Here is a 21,497-nt window from a genome sequence, read left to right as displayed (position 1 = left end):
TAGCTGGGGTTGCTGCTACTAGTTTCAATGAAAGTGCTGTGTACAGCAGGATACACACAAATACAAGCAGATTCTTGCTCCCTGTCACTATCTGCATTGGATAAAATGTATAAACAGTAATGTATTTTGGTTGATGAGGGGGGGGATGCAGTGTGATAACGTGCGTGAAGAAATCTGTTCAAGATCTCCCATCTTGAATTTAGATTACATACCCCTGATCACATTGAAACGTAAGAATCGGATGCTATAGTGCTACATCATGCACCTTTTCTGTTCTGAAGCACATACATGAACTACAGCCCCTTTAGGCAGGGTACCTGGCTCTTGGCATCACAGATCTACTCCCAGCATGAATCAGTTGCTTCAGTAGAGAAAAAAATCATCTGAGCATGGCTCTGATGTCAACATTAAGAGTAACAGGTTGCCTTTCACTGCAAAGATTAATTGACTCCCTGGCGTTGTTGTAAAGCAATATTTACATGACACATTTTTACTGCAAAATAGAGAAAAAGAAACACACTTGTCCAAGTGACAAAACTAATTACAGCTTTCCTGACTACGCTGCCAAAACTTGTTTTTTTTTTAAGCAAAGTGTTAAACCAAAACAAATTGAATGCTGGAAAACAGCTCCGTCACAGGGTCTCAAATGGCAGGAGCTTTTTCAAAACATACATCACCCTGCCTTTTAAAAAAGTTATTTTAAATCATTCATTTGCGCAATATTGGATAATCTCATTTTAATGAAAAGAACATTTTGGGATTTTCCTCCATCGAATCCTTCTCTTGTAATCTACGGGAGTCACTGTGTGGATGCGGATGGTGATAAGATCTCTTACCTTGCAACCAAATAATCTGCTACTTATTATTGTCAAAGCTCGTAACCAAACAATAGCTGTTTGACAGCATAGTCATGGGCACTCAGCACCAATAAAAACGTAATCACGCAAGGAGCAGTTGCCATCACGAGAAAGACAAAAGGGGACAAATGGCCCACAACAAAAATTTGGCGGCACAAGATAAGACTCAAATGTCTATGAAAAACAACAACTTTTTATTGCAGCAAAACTGGAGAATTCAGTGGAGAAGCAAAGCTGTCAGGATGACGCTCAATAGCTCTTTTGTGTTTAGGAAGGAACTGCAGATGCTGGTTTACAACAAAGATAGACACAGAATGCTGGAGTAACTCAGCGGAACAGGCAGGATCTCTGGAGAGAAAGAATGGGTGACGTTTTGGGTTCTGAAGAAGGGTCTCAACCCTAAACGTCATTCCTTCTATCCAGCTCTTTTATGTTGACGCTTTCATCAGGCAGCAATGAGTAGTATAGATTTTCTCTGATTTAGTTTCCATCCTTTCCCTATCACTGGTACAATTCTCCTCCCCAAACTTGCCATTTTAATATTTTATGGGAACTCAATGGTTCCCATAAATCAGACAAGCTAAAATGGGGGGGGGGGACCATGTAGTGGCTCAATGATAGCAGAAATTGAATAAGACCAAACCCAATTTTTAGTCGATGGTAACTTGTACCCAGGTCATTATTTAACCTTAAACCAACATCAATAAAACAATACATCTGTTCTTCAACACTTGGCTGTTTGAGGCAGCTTGCTGGATCCAATTTCCTGCATTAAGAAAGTGACCAAATTGAATAAGTATGTTTAAGAAGGAACTGCAGATGCTGGAAAATCGAAGGTAGACAAAAATGCTGGAGAAACTCAGCAGGTGAGGCAGCATCTATGGAGCGAAGGAAATAGGCAACATTTCGGGTCGAGACCTTTCTTCAGACTGAATAAGTACTTTGCATGCTGCAAGATACTTTATAATCCCCCAAAGTTGTGATGGGAACAAAGTAAACACAAACATCTCTTCCTTCTTTTCATTTTGTCATCAGTGATGAAAATCAGCAACGTTCTTCATCATCTAACCACTACATCTCAAGTCACTTTGTCCTTTCCGCTAACTTTTTAAACGTGGATGTAGTTCTGCACTGTGGAGTAGGATCTTTGACTTGGTTTTCATCTCTTGCTGCCAATACATTGTATTTTAATTCTTAAACAGAGAGAGCTTGGCACAGGGCCAAGAACAATAACACCGGAGCATAAACTCAAACAGCTTCCTCCCTCCTGTCCAGTTGAGTTTGCGACCTTTGGGCAAAGTTCCGCTTCTCACGGCTACCAAGAATGCAAAATTCTTAACGAGCAGTTTCAGTTTTTTTGAACAAGCAACCAAAATGGTTGAGGGCAAAGCCGTAGACATTGTTTATGTGGACTTCAGCAAGGCATTTGATAAGGTTCCACATGGTCGTCTATTCTAGGAGATTAGACCACATGGGATCCAGGAGGAGACAGCTGACAGCACAGATTATTAGCTTCATGGTAGGAGGCTGAGGGTGATGGTGGAGGGATGTTTTTCGGACTAGAGGCCTGTGACTAGTAGTGTGCTCTCAGGTGCAGGACCCATCACTGTTTGTGGTGTATATCTACGATCTGAATGAAAATGTATAAGGTATGATTAGTAAACAGATATTAAAGTGGGTGGCATCGTAGATAATGAAGATGGTTATCAAAAAATAACAGCAGGATCTTGATCAGCTGGGCAAGTGGACTGGGGATGACTAATGCTGTTTAATGCCGATAAGTGCAAGGTGTTGCATTTTATGAAGTCAAACCACGGCAGAACCTTCACAGTGAATGGCAGGGCCCTGGAAAGTATTGTAGAGCAGAGGGCTCTAAGAGTGCAGGTACATTATTCCCTGAAAGTAGTGCCACAGATTTAAAGGATGGTCATTTGGTGCTTTGACCTTCGTCAGTCAGAGTATTGAGTATAGATGTCAGGATGTTATATTACAGTTGTACAACATGTCAATGAGGCCGTATTTGGAGTATTGTGTTCAGTTTTGCTCACCCTGCTATAGGAAGGATGTCGTTAAGCTGGAAAGAGTTCAGTGAAGATATACGAGGATGTTACCAGGACTCAAAGAGGTTGAACAAGTTACGTCTTTATTCCTTGAAGCTCATGAGGCTGAGGGGTGATTTTATACAAGAGTATACAAGCGAAATCCATACAAGTGTATAAAATCACGAGGGGAATAGATAGGGTGAATGCACAGAGTCCTTTACCCAGAGCAAGAGAATCAAGAACCAGAGGACAGGTTTAAGGTGAGAGGGGAAAGATTTAATAGAATCCTGAGGGGCAATTTGTTTCACACAGTGGGTGGTGGATATGTCAAATGAGCTGCCAGAGGAGGTAGTGAAATAGGTATGATCACAACATTTAAAATAAGTTTCAACAGGTACATGGCTAGGAAAGGTTTAGTGAGATATGGGCCAAAGGTGGGCAGACGGTTGGGATGGACAAGTTGGGCCGAAGGGCCTGTTTCTGTGCTGCATGACTCTAACAAGCAAGTTTTTTTTAATACAACTTTTCATACTTTGTCACATTTAGACACAGGTGATAAAGCAAACCAAACTTTGGTAAATCAGCAACAGAACTTCAGAAAATAATTCAAGTTAAGTTTAAGGTGGACACAAAATGCTGGAATAACTCAGCGTGACAGGCAACATCTCTGGAGAAAAGGAATGGGTGACGTTTTGGGTTGAGACCCTTCTTCAGACCGATGTCAGGGGAGTGGGCGGTACAGAGATAAAATGTAGTCGGAGACAGTAAGACTGGTGGGAGAACTGGGAAGGGGGAGGGGATAGAGAGAGGGAAAACAAGGGCTATTTGAAGTTAGAGAAATCAATGTTCATACTGCTGGGCTGTAAGCTGCCCAAGCAAAATAAGAAGTGCTGTTCTTCCAATTTGCACTGGGCCTCACTCTGACAATGGAGGGGGCCCAGGACAGAAAGGTCAGATTGGGAATGGGAGGGGGAGTTAAAGTGCTGAGCAACCGGGAGATTGGGTAGGTTTAGGAGGACTGAGCGGAGGTGTTCAATGAAACGATCGCCGAGCCTGCGCTTGGTCTTGCCGATATACAGGAGTCAACACCTGGAACAGCGGATACAGTAGATGAGGTTCAAGTTAAGTTGAGATCCTTGTCATTTGCACAAGTACAATGATGTACAGGTACAATGAAAATAATGCTTGCAGCAGCATCATAGGCACACAGACAACACACAAAAAACAAATGTAACAGGATTGTGATAACAGTGAAAACAAGACATTAGCATAAAATATAATTAGAAAATAAGGCCATGGTAATACAAGAGGTGGTCCACAGTGTTTGATTGCCAAGGTAGGATTACAGTTATGCAGGTTAGTTCAATAATCTGATGGTTGCAGGAAAGTAGCTGTTCCTGAACCCGATGGTGTCGGACTTCAGGTTTCTGTAGCCCCTGCCCGATGGAGCAGTGAGATGGCCCCAATAGTGATGATCCTGATCACAGATGCCACCTTCTTGAGGCAGTACCTCATGTAAATGCTTTTGATGGTGGGAAGGTTACATTAACTAGACTGAATGTGCCATTGGAATCGGACCAGCAACAAAACATTTACCTAATGTTTAAGAGGGAACTGCAGATGCTGGAAAATCGAAGGTTACACAAAAAAGTTGGAAAAACTCAGCGGGTGCAGCAGCATTTACCTAACCTGGCTTCAATACATACATCATGTTTAGATGCCATGTGTTATTTGGAAAAAAAGTTATTCTGACAAACATTTAGTTTCATAAGAGAAAATTAAAAAAAGCTAAGAAAACTCGACTTAAGTTTGATGCTTAATGAAATAAGGTGCAAACGCATTATAGATCGCTGAGAGGCAGGGAAGAGCACAGCATAGGGCAAAGGGCCTGTTCCACTTACGTGAGTTTTCTGTGACTTGCCGGCACCCATTATAGTCGCAGCAGGTCGGTGAAAAATTTCAAACTGTTGAAAATTCAGCGGCGACCAGAAAAAGTTACGACTCTTTGGGCGACCACTCACGACCATACAGGCGTCATGTGTCGACATGTCGCGGGGTGACGCCTGTATGGTCGTGAGTAGTCGCCCAAAGAGTCCTACCTTTTTCTGGTTGCCGCTGGATTTTCAACATGTTGAAAATTTTCGGCCACCCTGCTGCGACTATAACGGTTGCCGGCAAGTCGCAGAAAAAAAATCGCGTAAGTGGGACAGGCCCTTAGTTTTTGTGCTCTTATAAGTCTCAGTGATGCAAGGGAACTTAGTTGCGTGCAAATGGTAAGACAATTCAATCTGATAAATGTAGTTAACAGAAAGTCAAGTCTGGAGACTATTCTAAGGCAGTACAATGCTTGCATTTTTGGGTTATTGCTGGAATATTTCACTGTTATACATGTAACATCTGAATAAAACAATAAATGGTAACATGAATTTGAATACATTGTATATTAACTGTCCAGCTTGCAAAATTTTGAACTAGATAAAAACTAATTTTCCTTTCCTTTTGGGTCAACAAGGACTCAATTAACAATTGAAACTCTCCTGTGGGTTAGTGTTTACCTTCCTGGCAATAATCACATGTGTTATATCTTTGGAGCAAAAAAATGTTACAGCAGTTCTCAAAGGGGTTAATGACAGGGAAGGATTTTTATTCCTCAACAAAAATGTAAAACAAAAGGAACCAATTAAGTTAGTTGGTGAAGCAGATGGGACCGCAGGGCAGCAGCAGGGGAGCAGACAGAGTGCCACATGCAGGGGTGCTAATACTTCTGTTAGCTTTAACTGCTGGCACTCGCACACTAACACATGGCAGCAAGCCTTTGGCAGATTTGTCATCAAACTCATTTAGATGAAACACAAACTGTTTGCTCCTCGATTGGAAAGGTCAAGAAATCCACAAATTCACAACTCATTGGAAAAGCGGGAGCAAGCCAAGGATTAGGATACTTACTGCAGCAGCAAGATAATGCTACTTTGGCAGCTTGCTGGGTAACCTGCTCTTTTCGCTACCAGCTCCCAATTGACACAAATTATATTCTCCTTCGCAGTAATGATTTTTGTTAAAACTAACATTCAGGTACCATTGAAAAATGTATGATGGTTTTCACAAATAAAAGGCAAAGGCTAGAGTAATTACGAGGGTAAATGAAAATTAGAAAAATTATGCTTTGAGATTTTCAAGAGGCTAGAGAGTTTCAGTTTAGTTCAGTTTAGTTAAAGGTAGCAAAGTTTGGGGAGCTTCCAAGAACAAAAATTAAAGCTACAATTAATAAAAATATATAAACAAAGTAATTTAATTTCCTGTATAGAATAGACGGAACCAAACGATTACCGAGAATTAGTTTAAATTAGTTTAGTTTAGAGATACATGGCGGAAACAGGCCCTTCAGCCCACCACATCTGCACCGACCACTGAGCCCTGCACGCCAACACTATCGTACACACTAAGGATGATTTACAGTTAGACCAAGCAAATTAGCCCACAAACCTGTACGTCTTGGGAGTGTGGGAGGAAAGCGGAGAAAAACCCATGCAGGGCACGGGGAGAATGTACAATCTCCGTACAGACAACTGCCCGTAGTCAGGATCGAACCAGGCTCTCTGGCGGCAACTCTACTGCTGTACCTGCGTGCCAATGCATGGATGCGCACATAAAAACAATAGTTCCGAGACAGAAAGTCAGCAAAGATGAGCAAGATGTTATAATGCAGGATACATATTACAGAATGTTGGATAAGTTTCACCTTGTGTCCAGAGTTGCCTTGGGCATTGTGAAATATAACAATGCACACTACTTATTTGGCAAAGTAGAGCCTTACACAACAAAGGTACAAAACGTTGCTGAGATGGAAGCACGTGAGTCATTTATACCTCAGCTCAGGGTTGAATTGGGTTCATAATTGCAAAGTATTTTGTTCAATCTGAGCTGATGGTCAGGAAGGTAATCCTGGCAGGAATGCAAAGCTTTCTGGCAGTGACTGAAGATAATGGCTTCACTTGTTACTGTGGAGTATCTAGGACAAACGTTACGTAGGACATATGTGGTGGAGGTTAAAATGGTGGAGATGAATGATATCACAACGCACCTGGAATCTATCCTGCACCAGCAAAAGACACCACAGCGGTGATGTTCGAGAAGAAAACAAAAACATCTTTATGGGATTATGGGCATGCCAGCGGCTGGGCGAAGCCAAACATGAAGATGATATGGTCCCGTGAAGCCGATGATAAGCGGGAAATGTTGAGTGAAGATGGCACGATCAGCTGAGGGGAGTTTAGAAAACTAGTCGTTTCCCTGCAATCTCTTCTTTCCTTGTACAAACTTGTCTCTATATTGGCTCTGAATTAAGATATGCAAATGTCTGCAACCAGTGGTGAAGAGCTGTAAACAAAATCTGATATGGGGAGGAGGATATTTAGGATACTCCAACACAAAACAGCAAGTATTGCAGTGCCTTGACCGATCCCTATTTAAGCTAGAGTCCAGCTATTTGTCATTAATTTAATGGGAGATATGTTGTCCCCTTAAAAGATTTCAGAATCAGTTACACTAAAGGTGACATTGCTATCTGCTGGAATGGGAGAATCCCTGTTATAACTGTGTTACAGGCTATTATCACCCACAATCTCATTACGCAGCTTCAAGGCATAGTAAAGCTGAAACGAAGATGAACATTCAATGTCAAATTTAAAAAGGAAGCAAGCGGCACAAAAAGAAATAAAACAGCGAGATCAATTGAAATATAGCAACCGTAGCACTATTTGTAGCTGGGGCTTGTAGTCTACTGTAAGTTCTCCAAGTGGATATGAACTGCTTAGCTAATTGCACGAGAGTGTAGCAGCAGCAAGTTGAAAACCTGCTGCCATCTCATTTCATAAATCATCCACGTGGATCACAGTGCATCACGATTTAGACAAACTCGGTGCATTTGACTTGTTTCCATCTGCCAACGATTAACAATGACTCCCTTCGAATTTAGACAAGGCAGTGATGAAGCGAACAGTGCATTCAATGAAGGCGGCTGGCTGATCACAATCGAGCATTGATGTAAGCATAGGCAGGATACTGGGTTGCTACAATATCTGTGACCAAACACAAGGTATGTGCTACCACCCAGTGGACAACTGAGGTTTTAAAAAAGACCTTGGAAATAAATTACCAGTGCTTCCTCACTCATCACTGGGGCTAAATCCTGCAACTCCCTCCTCAAAAGCTCTGTGGGGACCAGGACTTACATCTTTCAAAGAGGCAACAAATGGCTACTTTCTCAAAAGACACGTTGTTCTTGCCAGTAACAAGTAAATACATGCTATCGTTGCTCACTTCTTAGCGCGTCGGACGTTTGGTGCTTTTGTGATGTACGAGATGGTTATTTCAATCATCAACAGTGATGATCAATCAGGAATCAACAGTGTCTTCTCCATGATGCTCATCTTTGGTGACAGACACGATAGAAAAGTCTGGCCTGCATGTTCCTGTAGCCACAACGGATGCCTACTGAATTAAACTGCTGGAGTAAAGCCACTCCCTTCACGCAAATTACAATACCTGGAACTATTTGAGTTAGACACAAAATGCTGTAGTAACTCAGCGGGACAGGCAGCATCTCTGGAGAGAAGGATCGGGTGACGTTTCGGGTCGAGACCCTTCTTCAGACTGTCAGGGGAGTGGGCGGTACAGAGATAAAATGTAGTCGGAGACAGTAAGACTGGTCGGAGAACTGGGAAGGGGGAGGGGATGGAGAGAGAGGGAAAGCAAGGGCTACTACCCTCTACTACTACCATCTACGACCACTGTTAACCCAGACCCGCTACCACAGCCTGCGCAAGTACCGAGAGGACTCGACCTGAAGCGTCACCCATTCCTACTCTCCTTCTCTCATACCCGTCTCGCTGAGTTACTCCAGCGTTTTGTGTCTATGATGTAAACCAGCATCTGCAGCTCTTTCCTACACAGTAAACTTTACAGATCACAATATTGGAATTTAGTTGTTTCTTATTGATGCAAGGAATACTGGTAATTCTACCTTCCACACCAGCATTTTCCTCCACAACAATGGTATTTACATCACTTCAGTTTAGTAGCACTTACAGAATCTCACCGCTGAGTTTCTCCAGCATTTTTGTCTGCCTTTGATTGTCCCATCATCTGCAGTTCCTTCTTAAACATTTCTGAGTTGGTTTCTTTGCTCTACCTGCTCCCAACCCCCACTGTCACCTTCATTCCTGACATCAATGGTGGCTGTGATAACACTTGAAGCTTTGAGCTTCACACCTCTCTCCCAATCCTCATCCTTTGGAACCAATCCCAAAACATTTCTATCACCATTGCACCAGAAGCAGAAAACAGTTAGGTTTGAATGATAAATGGTGGCTTTATTAGTAAGAAGCACTACCCCATTTTTAAAAATTAATTAAACATCTCTTTGCACTCCAAGTAAACAAAGCAATATGGATGCTGGAAGTCTGAAAAAAAACCTCTAAAGAGCTGATACTATGCAAAATCAGTGGGAAGAAAACACGGTTTGTTTCAGGTCAATTACCATCAGTTTGCGTTTACATCGAGAGTGTCTGGATTTCTATGTTCTAATTCTGTCGAAAGCTCACCAGCCTAACATATTCATTGTTTCTTGACACTTGCTAAATATTTCCAATTTTTGTGTATTCCATACATCTTTACTGATGGTACTTTTGTATCCCTAAATTGCCAGTGGATGCTCTTGTATAAGACATTAATGAAATGGGGTAAATCTTAGCCAATTCCTCTGCTTATTGTTCCTATCTGTACCCTTCTTTTCATATATCTCCTTACGTAGTTTAGTCAAAGTTGTTCATAGAAGTATTTGGTTTTGGGATTGGTATTGATGTTGGCTTACTATTATCACATGATATCACCAAGATACAGTGAAAAATGTGTGGGTGATCAGTCAAATCAGATCCTACAAACGTCCAATCAAGCCACACATAAATACAAAAGTGCAATTTAAAAATAACCAGAGTGCAGAATTTAGACCTTACAGCATTTTAGCAATGGAGAAAGTGCAGATAAGAAAAAGTGCAAGGACAACAATGAGGTTGTTTGGGAGATCAGGACCAGACCTTTGGCTTAAGAGAATTTGAGCTACTTTGCTAGTTCTAAAGGTAACCTATAAATGTGTTATTGTGCCAGGGTTCCATCAGTTATTATCTTCTAAATTAACATTGAAAAGCAGCTATCCAAGTAAAGCGGAAATCCATGGAAAGCATATGCTGTTTCAGTCCTAGCAGCACTATCCATCATTTTACAAGATTCACCAGTCACGCTAATCACATAACTTCAAGTATTCACCATGAAACTGAATGTATTGGTTAAACAAACAAAATATCTAATATGGGTAAAAAATTGAGACATAAATGCCACTGTAATCATTCAAATTGTTCTTGTCTGAAGATGTCAAAGGACTCGAACAAATGTAAACATGAAAACAGAGACGTCCATGAAACTGGCTTATTGGGTGGCAAACACAATCAATTTCATGTTGCTGTATAGGAGACTGTTTAGACTTCAATGGCATTGCCTGGTACTATCTCTGGGGAGTTTAGGAAGAATCAGATCAAGTTTAGATTGATAGACGCAGACAGGTGGGATTGCCTGACAAGAAACACCAGCTTGTTGAGAGCACCACTCATTAAGTAGATTTACTGCTGGCAAAACATATCAAATACAGCTCATCTGCCTCAACGGAAGTCATTATCTTAACCAAAATCTTTGAATTTTACACCATTACAAGGTAATACTGCAAATCTGCATTCCATACGTTTAAAAGGAGAATTAATTGTTTCAATCAATTGATTGAAGAATTTGCAGCAATCTAGATAACATCAAAAATATGTTATAAGAAATAGAAGCAAGTTTAATCTCCTAAAGGTTGGCTTGTCCCAAGAGTGTTTAACCGTTCTGACATCTGCCTAACTATAGGTCATTAGGTTATTCTAGGAGTTTACAGCGGTTCTATGTAAAAAGAATGCCAGGATGAGGACAGCTTCAGGAGTTCAATTTGAGGTTTCTGGAAAACCACAATAGCATTGATGCTGCCATGTTATTTAGTCACTGAAGATAAACAGCAGAACCAATCGCAACCATCAGAACTTGTTCTGCAACCAGAGGGAGTTCCAGCTTGGTTGCTCTCTGGGAACCTCTTGTGGCAGAAATAGAAATAAGAACCAAAGGTACACAAAAATGCTGGAGAAACTCAGCGGGTACAGCAGCATCTATGGAGCGTAGGAAATAGGCAACGTTTCGGCCCGAAACGTTGCCCATTTCCTTCGCTCCATAGATGCTGCTGCACCCGCTGAGTTTCTCCAGCATTTTTGTGTACCTTCGATTATCCAGCATCTGCAGTTCCTTCTTAAACAAAATAAGAACCAACCTCTCTTATATGTGCAGGGAGAACATGCAGATGCCAAAGTCAGACACAAAAGGCTGGAGTAGCACAGCGGGTCAGGCAGCATCCTTGAAGAATAGGTGACGTTTCAGGTCGAGATCTTCAGACTATCTTGTATGGTTCCTCTCATGTCCTGTTAACATCCCAACAAACCCCAATCAGTGAGGATAGGGGACAAATTATCCTCTGCAATACTCCTCAACTCTGGTGCTCTGGAAGGATGCGTTCTCAGCCCCCTGCTTTACTCCTTGTACACCCTCAACTGTGCAGCCAAGTATAAATCCAATTCAATTGACTAATTTGTAGACGACACCACCGTTGTGGGACAGATATCAAAGAGCGATGAGACGGGGTATAAGAAGGAGATTTAAAACCTAGCATCAAGACAACAACTTTTCTCTCAATGTCAGCAAGACAAAGGAGATGGTGATTGGTTTCAGGGAACTTCTTCTTCTGTCATATGTCTTTTACACCTGCAGCTCCGTTGAGGTGAGCCAGGCCAACGTGTCATCGGCCAGGTCAATCAGACCTCGTTCACTATTCGGTGGCCGGTGTTTGGGGCAAATGGTGACTATGTGCTCCACTGTCTGTGTTGGGTCCCCACACTCGCAGGAGGCGCTGCCCACAAGGCCCCACCTCTTCATCGCTACTCATTAGCGTCCTATGCCAGTCCTCAAGCGGTTGGGAGTTGTCCACTGCTTTCGGGGCAGGTCCTGGCCAGGGACGTCCATGGGGTCATCAATATAATGGTATAGCCTAGATGGTTCTGCTGACTTCCACTGGTCTCCATCTCGTCTTGACCCAGGCGGCCTTAGAAGCATCAGCCGGTGTTGTGCAGAGCAGCTCTTGGGCTTGCGTGACAAAGGGGTGCCGTGACTTGATGTCTCTGTGACGATCTGATGGAGGAGGTGGTTTCAGGGAGTGATGTCTTCATACACATACCCCAGTTTGCATTGATGGTTGAAATCTTCAAATTCCCAGTAGTAAATAACACCAGCAACTTGTCCTGGACTACCCATATTGAAGCAACGGCGGAGAAAGCACACCAATGCCTCTACTTCCTTAGAAGGCTTAGGACGTGGCACCAACAACTCTCATCAACTTCTACAGATGCGCCGTAGAAAACATTTTAGCCAGGTACATCAAGGCATGTTTTGGGAAGATCTCAAGAAATTGCACAGAATTGTGGACGCAGCCCAGACCATCACACAAATCAGCCTCTCTTCCACTGATTCCATTTACAACTCACACTGCCTCGGCAAGCCACCAGCATAATCAAGGTCTAGTCTCGCCCCGGTCACTCCCTCTTCTCCCCTTTCCAATCAGACAAAAGGTACAGAAGTGTGAAAACGCACACATCCAGATTCAAGGACAATTTCTTCCCAGTTGTTAGCAGGCAATTGAACCATCCTACCAAGAACTAGAGAGCAGTCCTGAGCTACTAACTACCTCATTGGAGACCCTCAGACTATCTTTGATCAGACTTTACTGTTTTTATCTTGCACTAAACCTTATTCATATTATTCCCTTTATCAAGAATTTGTTCACTGTCGATGGCTCGATTGTAATCATGTATTGTCTTTCCACTGACAGCACGCAACAAAAGCTTTTCACTGTAACTCTGCATACTTGACAATAAATTAAACTCAAACTCAAAGTAATTCAGTTATTTATTTTAATGACTAGCCTATTAGATGACAATTTATACAGAGAAAGGCACAACAGATTTTGAAGACACTCAGGTATTTAAGCATTTCTGGAGTAGACAAAAATGCTGGAGAAATTCAGTGGGTGAGGCAGCATCTATGGAGTGATGGAAATGGGCGACGTTACGGGTCGAGACCCTTCTTCAGATGGGTATTTCTAGCATTTCTAGAGGGCTGATGACCTATATTAAGGGTTTTGACACGCTAGAGGCCGGAAACATGTCCCCGATGTTGGGTGAGTCCAGAACCAGGGGCCACTGTTTAAGAATAAGGGGTACGCCATTTAGAACGGAGAAGAGGAAACACTTTTTCACACAGAAAGTTATGAGTCTATGGAATTATCTGCCTCAGAGGGCGGTGAAGGCCGGTTCTCTGGACACTTTCAAGGCAGAGCTAGATGGGGCTCATAAAGATAGTGGAGACAAGGGAAATGGGGAGAAGGCAGGAACGGGGTACTGATCACTTTGAATGGCGGTGCTGGCTCGAAGGGCCGAATAGCCTACTCCTGCACCTATTGTCTATATTAACTCTATTTCTCTTTTCACAGATGTGCTGAGCTTTTCCAGTATTACTTTTGGATTTTCAGCAATACTTTTGGATTTTATAACTGGAAGATTTGAAATGGGAGATTTCTAAACTCTACTTATTCCCATGGAAATCTTATTTATCCCCAAGTCTTAGAAAAAAAACTTAGTTTAAGGTCATAAAACCACCAGTTGCAGCCCAATCTGGAAACTGTACTCAATCACGAGACATGAATCTATCACTTTCTGACTTAGGAACAAGGGTAAAACCAGTGAATGAAAGTGTCACATTTATTAAAATTAATAGTGATTATCAGTATAATTAGTACCATTTAATCACCGAGTACAAATGATTTCTTTATTGCAAATACCCCCAAGCAAAAATTAACACACGAGAACAGCAAATTCAAACTGGGGTATGTTGTGTTTCTGAGTGGCAGAAAGTGCATATTTCTTCAAATGGCTGCTTGTCTCAATAAACTAATGGGTGGTACCGTGGTGCAGTGGTAGAGTTGCCTCCTTTAGTGCCAAAGATCACAAGTTCAATTTGAGTGGATTTTCTGCGGTTCCCTCCCACACTCCAAAGACATACAGGTTTATAGGTTCATTGGCTTAAATTATCCCTAGTGTGTTAGTGTGCAGGAACTCAGCACAGACTCAGTGGGCCAAAGGGCCTGCTTCTATGCTGTATCTCTAAACCGACACCGCTGTCATCTACGTCAGAAAGCAAAGTAGATTGCACACACAAGTCTGTATCAATTATGCTGAAGTGGAGATGCTTGAGAGCTTCAGCACATTGACTCAACTTTCAAGAGAGCACATTCTACTTCCTCAGAATTATTTAAAAATCAGAATCAGATTTTTTTTTATTCGCCAAGTATGTTTTGCAACATAAATCATGTTGATTTTATCAATCTATTCTTTTGGTCTTCCTTAATACTAAAAAGGGCAAACTCTTCCAACTCTTCAGTATTTATCTCAAAAGCCGGGGAACCTGCTTTAAATTCACTCAGTGAGAAACTAAATCTCTCCATTAATGGTCTGAGGTAGGAAAATGACTAAAGCTTGTGAAAGTCTGGCTAGTCCAAACACTACCAGAGAACTTGCCATCTCTACATTCTGGACCCCAATGCAATACCAATCCTATACAATGCGAATGATCAAAGCACTCAATCGTTTTTCTTACTCATTTATGAGATATGCTATGCTGGCATTAGCTGTCCATCCTTCATTACCTCAAACAGTTAAGAGTCAGGCACAATGGTGGGTGTGAAGTCACAAATAGGCCAGACCAGTAATATCCCTGAAGAATATCACTGAACCAGATAGATTGTTACAACAAGCCTGAAAGCATTGTATTTAGCAATGAAACCAGCATTTTTTAAAAATTAATTATAGATTTATTTAATTTCTGGTTAAAATAATCCAGCCAATGGAAACATAAACTGTGTATCTATCCTCATATGACAAACCTAACCTCCAGAATCAGACACAAAATGCTGGAGTAACTCAGTGGGACAGGCAGCATCTCTGAATAGAAGGAATGGGAGACGTTTTGCGGCGTGACCCTCCTTCTAAAGGATCTCGACCCAAAAGCACACATTCCTTCTAACCAGAGATGCCGCCTGTCCCGCTGAGTTATTCCAACATTTTGTGTCTATCTTCGGTGTTAACCAGCATCTGCATTTGCTCCCTACACATCTCTGGAATCAGATTGGTGACTCTTTGCTGTACTTGCTCTATCCCAAATATATCTTTCCTTCAATCGCCCAACTCTACTTCATCCGCTGGAAGATCCACCTCTTCAATTACATAGATGCTGCTGCACCCGCTGAGTTTCTCCAGCACTTTTGTCTACTTCCTATCTTTCCTTTGATAGGGTCACCAGACAGTCTCATAGAATTCCAGAAGCAATCTCACCAGAATTGAAGCAACATATATCTTGATCTCAAATTCTCTTTCAATAAAGACTAACAAATCACGCCATGATTGTTGCTGAAGCTATACGTTAACTTCAGTACTTTGGCTGAGTATCCATAACTGAACTGCCACCCTATTAATCCAGAAAGCTCACTAGTATCTCATGTTCATTTGGAATGAAAAATAAGGCAGCTTTGATTAGATAGCATTTATTCTAAATCAAAAGACATGTAGTAATCCAGGAACTGTTTTAATTGGAGATATTTTGGAATATTGACAAGGTCTTCTGTAGTCATTTAGTTCCGTAGTTATTTGTATGACTGACTTGGCAAATTAAATTCTTCATATGTGGCAAAACATACTTGGCTAATAAAGTATTATCGTGATTGTGATTATTGTGATTGTGATCTGGCAGAGGGCATTAGGGCATTCTCAGACTCAGAAGAAGGGTCTAGACCCGAAAAATCACTTATTCGCTTTTTAGCTTTTATTAGCTTTTCGGTGGGCGGCGCGACTCTCGTCAGCAGCGGCCTCTGCAGTCCGTCTGTGTTTTTATTATTTTTTGTCTCGTTTTTATGTAGTTTTTGTTTTGTTTTTTTGTTGGGGTATGTGTGTGGGGGGGTGGGGGGAAGGGGGTAACTTTAAAATCTTTCCCCTGCACGGGAGACTCGACCTTTTCTTTGTCGGGTCTCCGTGTCGTTGGGGCTGCAACGTGGAGCGGCCTCCAACAGGAACGACCTGGGGTTCCAGCTGCGGAGCTGCCGACTACTCACCGTCACGGGCTGGCCGAGTCCGGAGCGGGTGGAGCTGTGGTGGAGCGCTGCTGCCACCCGACCTTCGGAGATTCGGAGGCTGCAACTGCGGGTCTGGCGGACGGCGGCACCGGGAGCCCGCGGGTCCCTGGTGGGAGACCGCTTTTTCGGGGCTTCCACAACGGCGACTTCTCCCGCCCGAGTTGCGGGGTTGAAGAGTACCTGGAGTGGGGCCTTACATCACCACTCCGCGCGGCTTGGAATTGCCGCGGGACTTTGCGAGCGCATGCCGGTGCTCTAACAACTAGACCCGGTGTGCGACCTTGCATCACCCGGCGTGGCTTTAATGGCCGTGGGACAATCGCCATCGCCAGCCGGGGGCTTTGACTTTGACTCTGACATCGGGGGGGGGGGGGGGGGGGGAAGAGTGCAGTGGAGAGATAAGTTTTTTTGCCTTCCATCACAGCGATGTGATGGATGTTTGTGTAACTGTGTTGTGTCTCGGGTCTTTTTTGTTTTGTAATGTATGGCTGCAGAAACGACATTTCGTTTGGACCTCAAGGGGTCCAAATGACAAATAAATTGTATTGTATTGTATTGTATTGTATTCCTTTTCTCCAGTGTTGTTGTCTGACCCGCTGAGTTACTCCAGCTCTTTGTGTCTATCTTCAATGCATCCTGTGTTCTGGCTGCCATTTCCCCAACTGTTTCGCAGGCTACTCAATTCACTGGCTTCTTATGAGATCTCACTGTGAGCAAATTTCCAGAAAACCCCAATCCATTTGAACTGCTTGTAGAATGTGGCAATGGCTACATAGAGAGAAACACCCTTCTCCAGGCCATGAAAGTAACTGGGGCCTCAATGTCATGGTTGTTGGACTGGGAAACGATATGAACATACGTTTATTTGTTCTTCCAATAAATTTGGAAGATTTTGCAGACAGCACTAGTGGAATTTTTTCACTGTCTGCTTCTGCCTCAGAAACACGTCAGAGGGCATGGATCATGCTGCTCAATAGACTATCAGTTTTGTGCCAGCTCTAAGGTCTTGATGTTCAGGTATTCTTTTCATCAGCCTGTAGTACTGCCCATCACCTCTGAAGAAGGCTCCTGACCAGAAACATTACCTATCCATTTTCTCCAGAGATAGACAATAGATGCAGGAGTAGGCCATTCGGACCTTCGAGCCAGCACCGCCATTCATTGTGATCATGGCTGATCATCCCCAATCAGTACCCCGTTCCTGGCCTTCTCCGCTCTCTTGAAGAGCCCTCTCTAGCGCTCTCTTGAAAGTATCCAGAGAACCGGCCTCCACCACCCTCTGAGGCAGAGAATTCCACAGACTCACAACTCTCTGTGAGAAAAGGTGTTTTCTCGTCTCGTTCTAAATGGCTTACCCCTTATTCTCAAAGTGTGGCCCCTGGTTCTGGACTTCCCCCAACATCGGGAACATGTTTCCTGCATCTAGCGTGTCCAAACCCTTAACAATCTTATATGTTTCAATGAGATCACCTCTCATCCTTCTAAACTCCAGAGTGTACAAGCCCAGCAGCTCCATTCTCTCAGCATATGACAGTCCGCCATTCCGGGAATAAACCTTGTAAACCTACGCTGCACTCCCTCAATAACAAGAATGTCCTTCCTCAAATTAGGGGACCAAAACGACACACAATACTCCAGGTGTGGTCTCACTAGGGCTCTGTACAATTGCAGGCCTTCTTTGCTCCTTTACTGGACTCCTCGTGTTATAAAGGCCAACATGCCATTCGCTTTCTTCACTGTCTGCTGTACCTGCATGCTTACTTTCAGACTGATGAACAAGGACCCCCAGATCCCGTTGTCCTGCTTCCCCTTTTCCCAACTTGACCATTCGGGTCAGCACCGCCATTCGAGTCAGCACCGCCATTCAATGTGATCATGGCTGATCATCCCCAATCAGTACCCCGTTCCTGCCTTCTCCCCATATCCCCTGACTCCGCTATTTGTGATGTGCACCTGTTTTTCAACTACAATTATGCTCCAAACACCAAAGGCCCTATCTAACTGAAAACAAAGAACCAGAGTGAATTTAACAGGGGCAGAGAGAGTCAGTCAACACCCCTTTGAAGAAATCTTCAACCATAACTGTCATAGAGTCATACAACAGAAGCAGGCCCTTCGGCTCAACATACCAACCAACATGTCCCATCTACACTAGTTCCACTTAGCTGTGTTTGGCCCATATCCCTCCACAGGGATGTCCCATATTGGAGCTAAAGGACATCCTCACGTCCTCAACTCCATCCCAATATCAAGACTTCAGGAGCAGACAGCATCCTGCTTGCTGATGAGGAACTTCCGTCACAATCCACAAACTTACTGTTTCACATGCGGGAAGTGAAAAATAAACCAGGGATGTCAAAGATTTGACAATCAAGACCATCTTCAAGAAAGAGGATAGGTCCAGCAGAGGCTGCAACAGATAGGTCACCTTGCTGTGAGCCATACAGGGGTAATCAGCTTGATAAAGGAGTAAACATGCATTTCCAATTTGGTATGCAACTTGGATGGGAACTTGAAGCTGGTGGGTGGAGATAGCATTCCTTTGCTGTCACTAACCTTTTCATTCAGACAATCAAGTTACCCTTTGAAACAAAGGTACACAAAAATGCTGGAGAAACTCAGCGGGTGCAGCAGCATCTATGGAGCGAAGGAAATAGGCAACGTTTTGGGCCGAAACCCTTCTTCAGACCCTTTGAAACAAACTGATTTTGGATACAAAATGAGTGAAGCTCAACAGCTGTACAATTGGTTACTGAATAATAGATGCTCAACATACTATCAGTGGCTGTCAATTCCCATTCTGTCCTATATTTAAAGCCTATCATGATCCTCAAAATGCATCTAATTCTTTTAAAGAACCTTTTGATGAAAGATCAAAATGCTGCCTGGCCTGAAGATCCCAACATTGTAACTTGTTTGACATGATTTTATCAGGATACAAGGCAATTCCTTCACCTCCCTTCACCACCTCCAGTTTAAATTCCATTTGGAATATTTTGGAGGACCAAGAAACCAAGAACCAAAGATACTAGAGGAATATATATATAATCTTTGATACAAGGCGGCAGCTTCTTAAACCCACTGCACGTCTCCCCCAGTGACCAAGAGTCTGCATAGCACCGTGACAGTTGACATAGAAAAACTGAATGGGCCGCAGAGGTGACACTGGTGAAGGGGACGCGACCGATCTGCTCCCACTCACCGAAGACGTAGACCACCCCGAGGGTGCTGCCCGCGCCCAGCAGCCCCATTAACCTCAACACCATCTTCTTGGCATAAGCCGTATTCTGCTTCTGTTTCTGCTCCTGCTCGGTGCCGGCATCGCCGCTCCCATGCTCGCCGCTGCCCGCCTCCTCCTTGGCCCGTTCCCGCTGCTGCTGCTGCAGCTTCTCCTGCAGGATGGCCTGAGCCAGACCGCCGGTGGCGGGGCCGCCTTTCTCCGTCGACAGCGCCCGGCACGCCGGCGACGGATTGGACTTTACCTCATAACTTCGCAGCGTTAGTCTTTTGCGGGCGGCTCCGGGCCGATTGCGCAGAATTTTTTCCGCAAAGGTTCAGCCCCGACCGGCTACACATGCAGCTGAGTGATGCCGCCATCTTGGATGATTCTCCCGCCCACTTCTCACCGTCGGGCAATCTCACCGCCCGCTCTCGTTTATTGATGGCGCAGGCGAGCAATGAAACACAGCGATGCTAAACTACTCCCATCTCCTTTTCCAATCAGGGCAACAATTGGAACAGACTGCAATCCAACCTGGGGTTGGCTTCGACGCGACCCTGCCAAAGGTCAGGACAGCAAGGAAAGAGGGACAAGCTAAACCTGAAAGCACAAGGCACGGTAGCAACACAAAATACAAGCCAAAAAAAGTCATTTGATTAAAATAACATTGCAAATAATCCCGTTGCAGTCTGAAGAAGGGTTTCGGCCCGAAACGTTGCCTATTTCCTTCGCTCCATAGATGCTGCTGCACCCGCTGAGTTTCTCCAGCTTTTTTGTGTAACCTTCGATTCTCCAGCATCTGCAGTTCCTTCTTAAACATTGCAAATAACTTCTTGGTTTCTTGGTCCTCCAAAATATTCCAAATGGAATTTAAACTGGAGGTGGTGAAGGGAGGGCTTAATTAAATTGGATTGACAGAAATATCAGTAAAGAACATTCTAGAGTGTGGAGGGAAAGGAAAAGGAATAAAGTTGTTGGTTACACAAAAAAGCTGGAGAAACTCAGCGGGTGCAGCAGCATCTATGGAGCGAAGGAAATAGGCAACGTTTCGGGCCGAAACCCTTCTTCAGACTGAGGGAATAAAGTTGTTGTTTGATTTCTTGAGGGCCTCTGGGCTTATAAAAAGGATCTAATATAAAGACATGAGTACTGTGGAATGAAGCCAGAAGGTGGCAGCAATCAATGCAACATTGCGGATGCCGGCTGCCATAAAACTCCAAAGAAGAAGAAGGAGGGCTTAAGCCAGAAAGGGTTATTGGGAAGAAAGAGCTACTTTAAATTTAGTTGCATCTTGTTGGGTAACTATAGTTGGGTGGAGATTATTCCATGCTTTAATTGGGCAGGGGAAGAACGAATTGCTGTCCACATCTGTCTTTGTAGCTGGGATCACAAATTGGATCGAATGACCTCGTCTGCTCCTAATTGGTTTGGGTTTGGTGTAGGTCTTGTAGTCTATGTCGAGCTGACCATTTAACATTTTGTAAAAACAGGTCAAACGGTGAGCTTCACGTCTGTCTTGGAGAGGGTTCCACCCCAGGGAATTCAGAAGTTTGGTGACACTCGCTTCTCTCTCATAGGTGTTAGTAACAAATCGAGCTGCCTGTCTTTGGACACGTTCGATGGAAGACATTTTTTTATTTGTATTTTTTTTATTCCTTTATCGTCATGGGTCCCATGCTGCAACTGCGTAGTCCAAACGAGGGTGAAGTATAACTTCAGTATCTAGTGATATTCTGCTAGTGAAACTCTTACTATGATAATGAACAACAAAGTGTCTTAGTTACAATAAGGATTTCATGCTCTTTGTCACCAATATTGGTTTCTTTTTCATTTATTGAGTTTATTTTGCGTATTATGTGTTCTATGAATATCGTATTTACAGACATATTATGCTGCTAGAAGTAAGAATTTCATTGTGGAAAAAAAAGACACAAAGTGCTGGAGTAATTCAGCAGGTCAGGCTGATGTTTCATTACATCTTAGGTAGACAAAAATGCTAGAGAAACTCAGCGGGT

At 43.3% G+C, this 21,497-nt stretch overlaps 1 protein-coding gene across 1 annotated transcript in view; it reads right to left on the bottom strand.

The window, feature by feature from the left end:
- The window catches only part of timm50 (translocase of inner mitochondrial membrane 50 homolog (S. cerevisiae)), a 108,442-nt gene extending 88,568 nt beyond the window's left edge, over positions 1-19,874 (bottom strand). The window contains 2 exon segments of the mRNA XM_055663784.1: positions 19,465-19,804; positions 19,806-19,874. Of these exon segments, the coding sequence (XP_055519759.1) occupies positions 19,465-19,804; positions 19,806-19,859 (394 nt within the window). The 5' untranslated portion in view covers positions 19,860-19,874.
- Between the last annotated feature and the right edge of the window lie 1,623 nt (positions 19,875-21,497).

Source organism: Leucoraja erinacea, chromosome 38 (genome assembly GCF_028641065.1).
Source record: "Leucoraja erinacea ecotype New England chromosome 38, Leri_hhj_1, whole genome shotgun sequence".
NCBI lineage: Eukaryota > Metazoa > Chordata > Chondrichthyes > Rajiformes > Rajidae > Leucoraja > Leucoraja erinaceus.
This window is presented reverse-complemented; position numbering and strand designations above follow the sequence as displayed.